The sequence below is a fragment of the Rhinolophus hipposideros genome, assembly GCF_964194185.1.
Source record: "Rhinolophus hipposideros genome assembly, chromosome: 25".
Taxonomy (NCBI): domain Eukaryota; kingdom Metazoa; phylum Chordata; class Mammalia; order Chiroptera; family Rhinolophidae; genus Rhinolophus; species Rhinolophus hipposideros.
This window is the reverse complement of record NC_138071.1, coordinates 14,218,870-14,233,889: the sequence shown is the minus strand read 5'-3', so window position 1 is coordinate 14,233,889 and position 15,020 is coordinate 14,218,870. Positions and strand designations below refer to the sequence as shown.

Sequence of the window (15,020 nt, the reverse complement as noted above, 5' to 3'; positions counted from 1 at the left end):
AATGACCATGTAAGGTAAACACTTTGAATTGATTCAGGACATCGAGGCAGCCATGACAGCGTAACTAAAGACCCTCACAAAAGAGGACGTCAAAAACTGTGTGTTCAAAGCGAGGGGGAATATTTTGAAGGGGATTAATGGCAATGTCTTTTACTGTAATTTTCTTTTTATTTAAACATTCACTGTTTTTCAATCACACCTTGTATATCTGTTTGATTCAGTTCTACTTCTCCTAGAAATTGCAAATCAAAACATGAAAAAGTATAGCAAGAGACATGTACTGGAGTGTTCATTATAACACTGTAGTGACAAAAACTGACATCAACCTACCTGTTCACCAATGGATGCTTAGTTAAATTATGGTACATCGATATTGTGCCGTCATTAAAAAAAGGGGAGGGGAGTTAGATCTATAAATATTGATAAAGATGTCCTCCACCTATTACATGGAGAAAGGTGTTTAGAGAACATTTTACACCTGTGTTTCTGTGGTGATGTGAATGTGTGTATGTATAAACACTTTTCTATAAAATACATGAACAGTGGTTGTATCTGGGCAACATTGTAGTATCTGGGCAGTGGACTTGAGGGTTAGGAGATGGGAAAGCTGCTTTGGCCCTCACATTTTAAAACAATTGAAAAAAAAAAAAGCCTAAAACTCAGTACTTCACTAGATAAGATTCTTTAGTTGTATTGAAAGGTGTTCTCAGAACTATACTCTGCCCTCTGATTGTGGCACCAGAGAACTGTTTGTCTCACTTAGTGGCATCTGAGCCTATCAGTGCTAATTGTACCCATGGTACAAACACGAGAGGGGGAAACCTAATAGTTTTGTCACTTTTTCAATGCCAAATTTTCGTACTATATATACACCCACTTTTGTATGTGTCTAGATTTGTTTTGTCTCGTTCTGCTAAATAACTGATTTTTTTCACATTGTTCAATTATTCAGTAAGCACTCCTTGTGAGAAACTTGATTTTTAATTTCCTTCTCGTACCTCATAACAATACAATCTTTATTCTCTTACTGCTTATGCATATTTAAATCTCAGACTTCTATTTAAATTATTAGGCTAGCTTCCATATTATTTTTTTTTATCACTTTCATATCTTTTAACTGTACCTGACAACCCATTTCTTACTAGATGTTAATCATTTTTGTTGATCTTGAGCTAGCAGTCTTAACTAGCATGACAAGAAAGCTTCCTCTCAGCTCTGTCACCTGTTACTTGTATGATGCTTAAAATAGCTCTGACCACTCCTCGTGTGTCACACTGCACACCTGCTTTACAGTCGACTTGCGCCTCACATCTCGACTGTCCAGGGTTTTCCGCTTTGTAAATCATTGGGGTTATTTTCTTATGGTAGGATTTTTTTGGGGGGATGGGGTTCTCTAAAAGCAGCTCTTTTCCATTTTAAAACTTTCATTTTCACGTATTTTCACTATGGACTTCTTTTAAAAAGCAACCTTCCAATTTCTGTTGAAAGTTTTCATCCCAGTTCTTTCATCCTAATTATTTATAAAGATGATAAAGGTAGCTTATAATAGCTACTTGAACCTATCAATAAGACACTTACCTACTAACTACCTTTTTGTACAATTTTTAAAAATACATAATTTTATTAATTCTTTTTATTAGAGTATAGTTGGCTCAGATAGTTTTTAAGCATAATTTCAATCAAGAAGACACTGCTGTTTTCCACATCACTTTGGATTACTCTTTAATCCTTTTTTACCCAGTTTATCCAGGCCTTTATTAAACTTGGTGCAGATAATTGCTGCTGCCTCTTCCACATGGGTAATAGAAATTAGGCTCAATTGAATGAAGGCATATTCATTTGTTTCGTGATGCAGAGTTCTCTTTGTCGTGAACTGTACTTTAATTTAGTGTTCTATCTAAAGTATTCACCTGTAGTTCTGCTTTTTCAGTATAAAATATTGACAATCATCTTAAATTTGTTCCTTATTCTTTTGCACATGTATTGCTTTAAAAAGCCTGAGTCTGTTCTGCTCTCTTCCCCCTCATAATTTTTATAAAATCAGGGTTAAGTTGTTATTAATATTTGACACCTGCTATGCCTAATGAACGTGGAGTAGTAAATGGAACACCAGGTACCAGTCATTCATGTTTTGGAAAAGATCTAGGGAGTGAGGAGCACTGTGACCAGAGCTTCAGAGCAATGATTTATACGGGCAAAAGAATTGCTTATATGTGCATGTGTGCTATCTTTCCTCCTTTCCTCTGAGTTTCTAGGCATTATATTTGAATTTTAAAGAGTAAGAAATTCTCTTGGAGGTTATTGAAGTCACAAAATTATGATTTGTGTCTAGAGACACAAATCAAAGACAAAGTTTGTGTCTAGAGACACAAACTTGTAATTAGCCAGTACAGAGAAGGAAAGGAAGGAAAGCCATATGGAACTTGTGTTGTGGACATTTTTGTCAGTACCTCCACGACTTCAGAATGTGTTGACTTCCGTGAAAAGAAGATAAATAAACATGTATCTAAGATCTCCTGCTCATTTTCTGTGGTCCATTGTTTTTGACTCTTCTATAATCTTCATCTGCTAAATGGGTACCACTGTTTGGTATTTATTAATTTTTAGGCATCACTTTGCCTTAGTAATATACTACATGTCACTTGAAGAGGAACAAAGAAAATATTTCCTTCAGAATGTCACCGATTACTGGGAATTATTCATATATGCCTTGATTAGAACGTCTGTGGGTAGGGATTATTAAACACTGCTTAGTTTAATTCTATTTTCATTGAGTGACATTGCAGTCTACATGTCAGATGTGAGGGTCAAAACGGTCTACGAATAAGGAAGTAAAGTTCTCAGATTTTCAGAGAAGAACATTGGAAACATGAATACCAAATATACTGCATAGATATTTCATAAAGCCCTATTAGATTTTGCTTAGCAATACTTACCAAAAAGCCACTTCACGACTTGACCTAGGCATTGTGGACGGCGCAGCAAAGAAGCATACAGCCCAGAAGGGGAGATAGGATGTATTTTAAATAGATTATTTCCATTAGGATTTTGCAAAGGGCCATCTGACTATTTGCATGTTTCTGTATCACATAAGGGGAAATTATACGTTGCCCATGACTTCAGAATTTTCAAGTTCAAATGCTGTTATCTTCCTTAAGGTTGTGTTTCCTTTGCTTTTCTTTCCAGTCTACTGTGATTAGGTAGTCTGCCTTTGGAATGACAGGGCTCCTTCTGTTCACTTCTCTGACAAGTGGACAGTGGTTTCATCTACCTCCGTACTGAGGACAGAAAAACCAGAAGTTGTGATTAAGTACCAGTATCTTTTAATGTGTCCTCCTAAAACTGTTCCAAAAAATTTTTTTTAAACAGTTTTTCTTTCTTTCTATTTTTTTAAAGTTTTTCTAGATCATTTATTTGGATTTTCATTGTGGACTTGCTGTCTCGGGGTGTCTTGTGTTTTGAGAATCTTGCAAGAAGTCTTTATTTTTCCTCCGCAGTTCAGAGTTGTATTCCAGGTTTGCAGATTTTAAACTGGATGTTTGACTAGCTGATAGTTCTTTGACAGTGTCACCTTTCCATAGAAATAAAGTCAGATATACACATAAAATCTTCTGAAATGATAGGTATTGGAAATTAAATAAAAGTAAATAATTTATTATGAAAATTTTCCATTGTGCACAAAATTAAAGATTAGTTTAATGAATCCCCATCACCCAAACTAAGATTTTGTAGTTACCATTATTTTCTCACACATCTGTTTCTCTTCTTTCTGAAATATTTTAGGACATTTAACCTCTAAATGTTGTCATTTAATGCCTACATATATCAGTGGTCCCCTCTTAAAAACATGTACATTTTCTTAAATAATCATAATGCTGCTATCACACTTGAGAAAATAAGCGATTCTTTGGGAAGATGATTTATTTTTAACATTCTGTAGTGTTTACCTTTGAATCTAGCTGTTACAAGGAAACCAAATTGTGAAAGTTAAGTTTCTTATTAACCTTTTATGAGTTATTTAAGACTAATGTATTTAGCTAATATACTGTTAGTTTATGTACATGAACTTGTAAACTTTCAGTTAAAAGTAAACAAGATTATACATTCATTATCTGAGCAGTCTATTACTACATGTAATAGATTTTATTTCCAATCATCCATATTTAATAGCAGTAAAGAATTCACAAATGGTAAAAAAGGTAAACAAGAGTCAGTGTTGCCATAAAATAGCAAAGCAGTAAAGTTTGTTTATTTAAAGAACAGTTTCTCTTTCATTGATAGCCTTCTATTTAGAATTCAAACTTTTTAGAAAATATAAATCTTATTTTAGTGTTGACTGTATTTTCTTAGTCTCAAGATGGCATCCTTGTTTTACCTTATTTCCCTTTGGTTTTCTCTCTCACTTTTTCTGCAACTGGGTCATCTCTGACTATTTGACTTTGTTGTCTACTTTATAAAACATTTTGTTGGGCGTAGGGGGGCTTAGGTTTTTATCTTACTTCCTTTTTCTAAAAACTGTTTGAAAAAAATTATTTTCCTTATGACTTAATTTTTTTTAAAATAAATGTACTTTATTATTGGGAATCTGGTTGTAGGACAATGCATCCTGGGAAGAACTATAGTGATGATTCTCCCATTAAAAGAAAATAACACTTAGTTGGACCTTTGCCAGTATTTTTTTACTTTGGTTTCTGACATGGAAGCTTTAAATGAAAGCATAACACTTGAGGGAAAAAATAAATCTCTTCTAAGGCTAGTGTGATTTATAGTCTCCCAGATGGTAAGGAACATGCTTGCTATTTAAATATATTTTGTGACTATCTGTATAAAAATTTTAAAAGATACACTACTTTTTACCTCTTAGATAATGACTCTTTAACTGTTCAGTATACCACAGTAAATAGTCCAAGCTTTTTGCTTTACTTCTAAATAGTACATACTTATTTTGAAATGGCTATTTTTAAATGGAATACCTCCCTCAGAAGTTGTGTGGGAGCTTCAGCCAACTAACTGAATTGTAAACCTGCAAACGAACAGCTAAAAGTTATATCTTTTGTTTATTGGAGAATGTCTTTCTTAGAATGTATTTATCCTCGTGTTTTAAAATAGAATTTCATGAACTTTGGTTATCTGATTTTTATAACCCATCATACATAATTTTAAGGGATGGTAGCCCAGTGACAGCTGTCAAACTTAAAGAAGAAAGAGAAACTAGGAAAAGAACCTACCAATGTCTTCAGCATAACAGGATTGGAAACTTTCTGTAGCAGGAATAAGTTTGTACTTTATTAGTTCCTAAGGGCATCATTGTGTTTTGTAGTACCCAACAGCAGTTATTATTCATACTGATAACTCAGCATCAAGAAAGGCTGTTTCCCTACTGTCTACTTAAGAATTCTGAAAAAAATAATTTTTTCGATGTTATAAAACATTTGAGTGTTGCTAGGGAAATTTTAACCATGTGGGAATTAATTTACTTAGTTTTGTGCATTTATTTTACATTAAAAAAATTGAATTCCTATTGTGTCAGATACTGGGCCAGGTACCTTTGTAGATATTTGAATGAAGTTGACCCCTTCCTAGCTCCACCCCCACCCTTTTTTTAGAGATTAGGAAACAGGCTCAGAGTCAGTGATTTACAAAGCGCCTCCTTTTAAATCACGAGTTTTCCTGTTGCACATAATAATCTCCACTTGGTTTATCCACTTATACTTTAAATTTTAATGTGTTCACAACTGAACTTAGCATCTTGCATAAAAAACGAGTTCCTTCTGTCCCGTGTTCCACTTTGCCATTAATAGTGTCACCTCACCTGTCTGCCAAGGTTAAAGCTATACTTAGGTCTCAGACTGGCAGCTTTAGTGGCTGTCTTGCAACTTCATTCATGTGTTCATTTTATAAATACTGATTTGTGTGCCTACTGTGTGCCAGAAATCTTCTAAGCCCTGGGAATGCAGAAGTGAACAAACCAGACAATCGCTGCCCTTATGGAGCTTGCAGTGTAGTAGCTGGAGACAGATGATCAACTAAATAAAAGTACATAGTATCTTATATTAGATGGTGGGAATATAGCAGTATACAGTTGTAAATAGGGTGGTCCCAGAAGGCTTCACTGAGACAGATGTTGGAGCACATGTGTTTGTTTACATTTAGGAATTAGGAGATTGACATAGAACACTAGCTTGTGTTTCCCATGAAAAGGAGACATTCTAGCAGCGCTGGAACTTTGTACTGGCTGTGCCAGGTCTAGTCAGTTGCAGAGCCTGTGAAGTCTCCATTTAATCTGTCCCATCATTCCCATTGCTGTTATCTTAGTTGAGGCCTTGAACATTTCTCTTCTGCTCTTTGCTTTAATTCTGTTTATCACACCTTCAGCCAGGCCCCACCACACCACAGCTTGGTTATCTCTGTGAAACACAGTTATGTGCACTGTGCATAGAAATACCAACTGTCTCCTTGCTCACCAGATAAAATCCATGCTTCTGGGCCCTTTGTAGTCTGGTCGTCGCCTACTGTCTTAATACTTCCCATGGTCCACTCATCAAAATAAAAGTGCAGTGGTCCCTGTTGTCTGGACCTATCGTTATGCTTCTCTGTGTTTGCTTTAAATGCCTTCTCCCTACCTCTATGGGTCCAGATTATACACTGTTCTAAGGCCAGCGTAAATCTGTGCCTTCCTTGGCAAATCATCCCTATCTCTATCTGCAAGCTTGAAGAAATCTCTTCCTACTCTAAATGCTAGTAGCATTTGATGCCAACACTTTTTTCGCATTTATTCCTTAATGGACAGATCTCATGTTCTCTTGCTAAACTTTAAACTTCTTGAAGGCAGGTGTTTAAGAGGAGTTTTCGTTTGCCTTAAGGCACTTTTGTGGGAGGTGTATCGAATATTTAGTAAACCAACTTCTAATAGAAATAAAATCTATAATCTTTTATGAGTTTAACAGATACTGACACTATATTCTTCTGGCTCAGTGTAACAGGTTCTTATTAATTGATGTGAAAAGCTTAAAATATTTTTGGGGGGCGATGCACGGAATAACAACTGCTTGAGCTTAGGAGATATAATACATGTATGTTGTTTTGTTGGTTGCTCTTCACATTGTATTATTGCTTCCCTCCCAGATTGAGATAAATGAATAAAAATATGTCCTCGTTATTTATACGTATGTATTTCATCACTGGTAGAAATCTTTTCCCTTCTCTCTTACTGCCTTTCATTCTTTTCCCCATGCGTATTTTCTTAATAGCTTTTATTTCTGCTATTTTTATTTCTTTTCCTTTGAATAAAAGTCCCCCCTCCAAATAGGAAGAGCACTAACCTTTAAAAACCTTTTGAAAAAATTTCAAATTTTCATTTCAGCCAGGAGCCTTGGCTTAATTGTCCATGACCATTTTTCCTTATAATTTAAATAAAGGCACATCTTTACTGTTTTACCCAGAGGCTGTTTGTTATGCACATGCAACTCCATGGTCATTCTCCTTCGTTGTGCTTATATTTTCCTTAGACATCTTTTTGAAGCCAATTAAATTTGATTTTTCTAGAAAGTCAGCTATTTACTTACTATCTTGGCAGAGTATTCTTCTCTCTCTTAAATTTTCTTTTTCTTTTTTCCCCCTTTCTTCCACGCTCCCCCCCACTCCAGTTCAAGCCGTTGTTTCTCAGTCTAGTTGTGTAGGACACAGCTCTCTGGCCCATGGTGGTATTATGAGCCTTGCGCTCCCCCCGGTAGTTGGTCAGCAGCTCATGGCAGCTCTCGCCACGCTGCTGGCTGCTCAGGATGACTGCCGGCCACTCATGCTGGCCACCGGCCACTCATGGCAGCACACGGTAGCCCAGGGCAGCACACAGCAGCCCACGCTGACCTCCTGCTGCTCCTGGCAACCCAGCTCCAGGGAGAGACATTGTTCACAGTCTTAGCTGTAGAGGGCACAGCTCACTGGCCCATGTGGGAATCGAACTGGCGACCTCAGTGTTAGGAGCACTGTGCTCCAACCACCTGAGCCACCGGAGCTGGCCCTAAATTAATTTTTCTAATTGAGGTATAATTGACATACCACGTATTTGTTTCAGGTGTACTATAATATGATTCAGTATTTCTATAGGTTTTGAAATGATCACCACAGTAAGTCTAGTTAATATCTGTTACCTTAATATAGGTACAGATTTTTTTTCCCTTGGGATGAGAACCTGTAGGATCTACTCTTAGCAACTTTCAAATATGCACTACAATATTTACTCTAGTCACCAAGTTGTACGTTACATCTCCATGATTTATTTTATGAGTGGAAGTTGGTACCTCTTGACTCCCTTCACCCATTTTGTCCCACCCCCATCCCCAGAGTATTATTCTCTTTCAATATGACGTCTTTGTTTTCTTACACACTGGATCACTTGCTTTGTTTTTCCTCACACTAAATATTGGAACTTAGGAAAAGGTTGGATCATTTCATAAGCTCTTAAGAGAACTCGCTAGAGTAGCTAAGTTTCTTCTGGATTGTTCATGCTTGTTAAATACTAAAGTTCTGATGATACTACATTGATTTTTTAGAACTCTTATGGAAAATTTTAAACATAAACAAAAGTAGAGAGAACAATACAGTGAACCCCCAGGTACCCATCACTGAGATTTGGTAATTATCAACTCAGGGCCAATACCATTCTTCTGTATCTTTCTCTCCTAACTCTACCCACACTAGCTTATTTTGAAGCAAATCCTATATATCATATATTAGTAAATTTTTCAATTTATATCTCTAAAGGAGAAGGATTCTTCATAAACATAACCCCCAAAGTATTGTTTTTGTGATATTTTGCACGTTAATAGATTAACAGATACACCATGCTATTCAAAACAAACAAACAAAAAAACTAGGCAGTGATGGTTGCTGAGTTTTTTTCAACTCTCGTGGTGTGATTAATCTCAAGAAGAATTGGAACCAGACTGGTTTGAACATAGAGAGAGAAAGCTATGCCAATTGCTTCTACCTTCTACACAGAAGCACATTTCTTTACCCCAGTGCCTCATTCATATGGACACAGCTCAGGGAGGACAGCTTCTTTTATTTTATAAACTCCTTCTCAGTAAACGTAGGAAACAGTGCTGTCTGAATCCTAGGGCCTTGACCTGTTAACATCAGTTCTGTGGCACAGGCTTAGTCCTTGGCTCCCTTTCTGGAAAATTCCAGAACTATATAGAAATCATTTCTAAAATCCTGATTGGCACGTTTTGCCAAGAATGTCAGTTATCTCTTGACAGTTTGGCATTAGCCTTTAAATATTAGATTGTGTAATCATAGCGCCAATTCAGGGAAAATAAGGTGGTAGGTGGCTGGCATTTTAAAAAGTAAAATGAACTTGGGTTCCTAGAATATTAATCATTAGTCTACTGAAAATGCTGATACTACTCTTTAACAGTGAAATGCTGAGTAACAAGCAGTATTTCGCAAATAACTTAGATCAGAGGTGAATACAGTGTGACTTTAGGGGTTCTAATATATTTTCACCAGAACAATGTCTGAATGATATTTTCAAGCTTTGAAACTGAGAAAGTAGTGGAGGAACCTTCTAGTGAGTTCCCGCCAGTCTACTAGCCTGACCAGGCCGTCTCAGAGATGGATTACTATTTTGGTCATGTAACCTGCCTTCTCGTTGCCTTTCTTACCCTTGACTTTGCAGCAGAGAGGAGACAGACACTCGCGGCCTCTACCATAAATACACATAGTAACAGTAGTCACGTAATTTTGTATTTGTTGTGGGCAACTCATTCATTCATGATGATGGAACAGCTTATTTTTAATACAATGCTTTTCATTGATCTAAACTTAAATTCTTTTTTCCATCTGATTTAGTGTCTGTACCCCATTCCAGGGCAGCATAAATTGAGCACAGCGTCTCATTTTACCAACCTGGTGGAAGTTGTAAAGGTGTTTATTCAGTCTACTTTTAACTTTTCATATGTGATGGACTATAGTACCTCCTTAATTTTCAGTATAATGTGTAATTAAAGACAGACCCAGTATCTGGCATGCGGGCTGTACCAGGGATTATGGGAAAGAGGAGGTGTGGAGTGAGTGGAAAGGAGAACGTTCTTTGGAAAATAGATAAAAGCACGGACTGTGTCCCAAACAGAATACAAAATGGAAGAAACCAAGACTTGCATCCCTGGAAAGGATGCAAACGGTATTTTCAGTTTGCTAGAGGACACCCATGTGGATAACTTATAATTTTAAATGCCTGATGAAGAGTGATTGCCATAGATCAGTGTCATTCATAGCAAATTAGTTCTGATGGGTGGATTCTGCCTCTACAGATTTTTATATTTTAAAATTAGTTTATAAATTTCGTTAAACTCAATCCTCTGCCATACCCCATGCTTTCATGATCCTTGTATATTTTAGTTTAGTTTTGTTTCATGGCTGGAATATCTATATCTGTGCTATTATGTTCAGTCAGCTACCTGTGGATATCCCAAGGGGAGCAGAAACATCCATCGGAGGAACCCTGCGTGGGTGGGGGTAGACAGCAGCAGCAGCCTGTGGTACAAATGGTTTGTAATTCATTTAACCGGGTTTCTATTGATAACTATTTGGATTATTGCCATTTTTAAGTTGCAGATATTTCACTAAATATATTTGCAGATGTATCAGACACACTGTCTACTTTTAGAGCTGTTTACTAAGCAATGAAATGTGTACAAAAAGTGCACGTTATTTTCATAGCTCAATGATAAATGGAACAATAAAGGCATAATTAGCACCCTCAAAGCCCCCCCCCCCCCAAACCCCTTTCCAATTATCACAGGCCTACTAGGATAACCGTTGTCCTAATTTCTTACACTCTTGATTCATTTAGCCTGTTTGAAATGGGTGTGCATGGAATCGTACCACATATGCTCATTGGTGTCTGCTTTCTTTCATTCACTGTAATACTTGTGCAACTCATACATTTACGTTGTGACAATTTTTTATTGGTGTGTAATATTCTGTTGGGTGACTGTCCCAGACTTGATCCTTTTTATTGTCCATGAACCTTTGGGTCGTAACTTAATTTTTGGATATTACAACTGGTGCTGTGAACATTCTTAGACATGGGTTTTGGAGAGCATAGCTGTACATGTCTGTAGGGAGTAGCGCTGACGGGCTTAGAGTGTGCATATGTGCTGCTTCACCGTGCCAGGTTTTCAAGTGATTGAAACCGCTTCACACTTCCACCAGCAGTGCCTGGTTATTCTGAAAACATGACTTCATAAGAGTGAAATTTGAATAAAAGAGTAAATTCATTTTAAGTTTTGGAATATAGTGCTAACTTTGTCCTCAGGAATACTAATTTATACTCCACTGAACACTAGGTTTTATCCAGTTCTTTCATCTCGATCAATTACTAGTGAAAAATGTCTCATTTCTAAATTAATGAGTTGAACTTTTCGTAGCTTAATTTTGCTTATTTGGCTTTTCTTAACGTGGCTGTTCTGGCCTTTTCTTTGTTAGGGTGTTCCGAATCCTGCTTACTGCTTTTGTAATAACCCCTTATTTTTTTAAAAATACACATTTTTTTGGTCATATGCTATAATTTTTCTTTCTTAGCTTGTTTTTTGTCTTAACTGTCTTTCACAATATAGAAGTTTTAAATGTGTGCTTGCTTGCATCTGCTATTCTTTCCTCGATGGTTTCTTCTGGCTTTGGTGTCATCTTAGAAAAGCTTTTTTACACCCAAGATTTTTTTTTAAGTGTTTTCTTCATGGACTTTGTAGCTTGTATTTAATTTTGCTTTTTGTAACTAGATTTTACTTATTTTTCATTAACACAATGGTGCTTTTCTAAAAGATTTAAAACAATTTAAACATGTTTTACTTCTACTTACTATGTTAGCATTAGCTCTGGGATATTTTGCAGGGTATCAGAGGGTGACTGGTCAGGAAGCATTTAGTATATATCAAAGCTTGCATGTGTGTGTGTCATTTGACCCTGAGAAATGAAGCTGGTTTTCCAGTGTGGATTCTATTTGAATCCTTTCAGTGTGTATGCTAGTAAAGCAGATCAAATTAGCGTATACCAGCTTTTTTATTTACTATCTTTAGTGGGTATTGTTTAAAATTCTTGAACAAGGACTTTGCCAAATATACACTTGGTCTTTCTGTCTATTCCCTGGCCTACAGCACAGAGGATTGGAGAACCAAATACTTAATTTCAAACCTTAAAAATACAACTTTTCTTTATTTAAGAGGTCATTTTAAAATTTCATTGGCTTATTCCTCTTTTGTATGATAGTACATGTAATTTGCACTGCTGATTGAGAAGGACGAGACCAGTCTGTCATATATGGTGTTTTGTTTTGTTTTTTTATGTTGCAGTGGGATTTGAGAGCTCCCTAAAACCCCCACCACCTAAAATTCTTGTCAGATTTATTGTTGGGTTAGAGTACAGAGCAGAGACGTGAAACAGATATTAGAGCAGTAGCCCTCTCTTCTGCTGAGATGTATTGCTTTGGTTTGTGTAATCAAATCTTTGAATCTGAAAGGGGTCAGAGTCTCATGGATAGGTATATTTTTGAGGAAGAGAACATAGAAGAGTCACTCCACTGTAATTATAGCCCCAGAGCACCCAGTTTAAGGGGGATGGAGGTTCCGGAGGAAGGGAAAGAATAGGTGAAAATAAATGCTTCAGACAAGATTAAAAATATATATTTATTTTTGCTGGTCTTTTGCATTGGACTTGGCAATACTACTTGTAGCAAGGTTGTATCTCTAATAATTTTTGTTATTCTCTAGAGCCAAGGAGAAAATTGTGGGGACTTTCCTTAGTAAATCCGTAATTTTTGGAATATAACATTTCCAGTTTAGGAGAATCAGTGTTTTGCTGAGTATCTGAATGTGACTAAAGGGAATACTGGATTTATGTTACAGGCTCACTGGGGATGAGAGAGTACAGATGGGAGAAAACTAACATTAACTGACTGTTTTTCATTTATGTACAGTATGTGCAAAAAGAAGTCTTGTGCATTTTACATGTTTAATCCTCACAGAAATCCTATGAAGTGGTGTTTTCCTGATTTGCAAGGAGAAAACAAAGGCTCGGGGAGTAAGTTTACATTGTTTTGCCTAGGCTCACAAACCCAGTAGATGGCAGTCCTGGGATTTGAACACTGATCTCTGAATCTAAAGCTGTTTCACATTCTTTTCACAAGAGTATCTTGCCTTCTGAATTATCAGAATTATTTTGTGTATTTTATTAGTTTCATATCAAATGTTGGAAACACTTTAAATGGCATATCTTGGAGATGTCATCATTAGTTCTCCCAGGTAAGACAAAGCCTGTGTAATTTCCTTTACCATCCACCTTAGCATTGAGAGTAAGCATGAGGTTACGATCCTGGGAGGACTCAATGAATTTGTAGTGAAGTTTTACGGACCACAAGGAAGTAAGTACAAGTGTTGGTATGTGTTCTTCTATTACAGTCTTTTATTCTTTAACAGACATTGAAAATATCAAAGGCAGATGGCGGAATGTGTAATTTTTGAAAAGTAAATTTAATTGAACTCTAGAACCAGCGAGGAAATCTTGCTGTTATCATAGTTTATATGCTTTTCTCTTTTATCTCTATGTGGCAGTATTAAACATGAATTGTAAATTCTGGGTTTTGTTTTGGATGGTTACATGGATGGTTTAGGAAAACTTTCTTTTTTTGTTTCTGTTTTTCTTGACGGAGTATGGGGTAGACTGAGGTAGGAGGCTATCGCTTACCAAATAATTGATAGTCTTTAATACTTTAAAACAAAAAATCAGGTAAATTTGGGGGAGAAAGTGAATCTTTGCTTATTTTCTAACTCTAGATCTGTTAAAGAAAAGTATTTTAATCTGAACAGAGTTATAAGAAGTCCCTGACTCTTGACGGAATTAATTTGCAAGGTTTTCAAAAGAGATTAAGATTTAATGTTTAACATTTTTACTTTGACTTTCCTTTCAGCACCGTATGAAGGAGGAGTATGGAAAGTTAGAGTGGATCTTCCTGATAAATACCCTTTCAAATCTCCATCTATAGGTAGGTAACCACCCTGTTTCTCTCCTTAGAGAGTTCTGATATCAAAGAGAAAAAGAAAAACCTACATTTTGTGGGAGATAATTATTCCAGAAATGGTTCCTTAACTGAATTTTTCCTTTTTGACTTTGATTAAATTAATCAGTGACTTTTTTGGGGGGGTCTTCTATAGTGTGATAGAAGATGTTCAAATACACCCTTTGCATGATTGTAATGACTATAACTCTAGATTTTTCTGTCTTTCAGGGTCAGATTAAATAAACAATTGTAAGGCCCACCATCCGTTCAGGCTATTAGCACTAGAATAATAAATATATCTTAAATCTCATTTTAAATGCCAGATTGTTGGAATTAATATTACACAGTATCTATTCTAATTCTGTCATTTAAAAATCCTCTCTGTATCCTACTTTGCTTTTCACTCCAGCTCTGGGTACCTACCAATGAAACGACTGTTTTCCATTCTCTTCACTCCCAATCTTTTTAGCCCTTTAAACAGCTGAAGAAATTAGAATAGAAACCTCAGTGGGGTTGGATAAAGAGATACTTTTTCCTCTCCTTCACATTCCTTCTGCCCTAATTGGTGATATTTTTAATGTGTCACTGCCTTTAAGGCATTTAGTGACAATTTAGGTATGTTAGTGTCAGATGCTATAGAGGTATATCTATCTCAGTGAGGGTTGACACCTTTACAGATTTTGAGATTGTAGACTGGTAGTAGCTTAGCTAACTTAAGCTAACTTTTAAAAATTTAATTCTGTAGATGATTTTAAAGTATTATAAAATGTTCACCAATTTTAAGAAAGAAGAAGAAAGTAAAATTGGAATACATTGAGCATTCTCTGAAGGCACCCAAAGCCTCAGTGCAGAATGGCCAGAGCCCACACAGTAGCAAGAGGAGACTGTTGTGGACTTGTCTTTGGAACTAATGCTGGGTCTCCTGGAGATTAGACACACGCTCCTACCCCAACAAAAGGGTTTT

General features: G+C 36.3%; 1 protein-coding gene across 1 annotated transcript in view; it reads left to right on the top strand.

The window, feature by feature from the left end:
- UBE2H (ubiquitin conjugating enzyme E2 H) overlaps positions 1–15,020 on the top strand; it is a 96,506-nt gene that overhangs the window by 42,553 nt on the left and 38,933 nt on the right. Inside the window, exons 2-3 of the mRNA XM_081038157.1 lie at positions 13,344–13,420; positions 13,967–14,041. Coding sequence (XP_080894283.1) covers positions 13,344–13,420; positions 13,967–14,041 — 152 coding nt within the window. The remainder of the gene's footprint in view (positions 1–13,343; positions 13,421–13,966; positions 14,042–15,020) is intronic.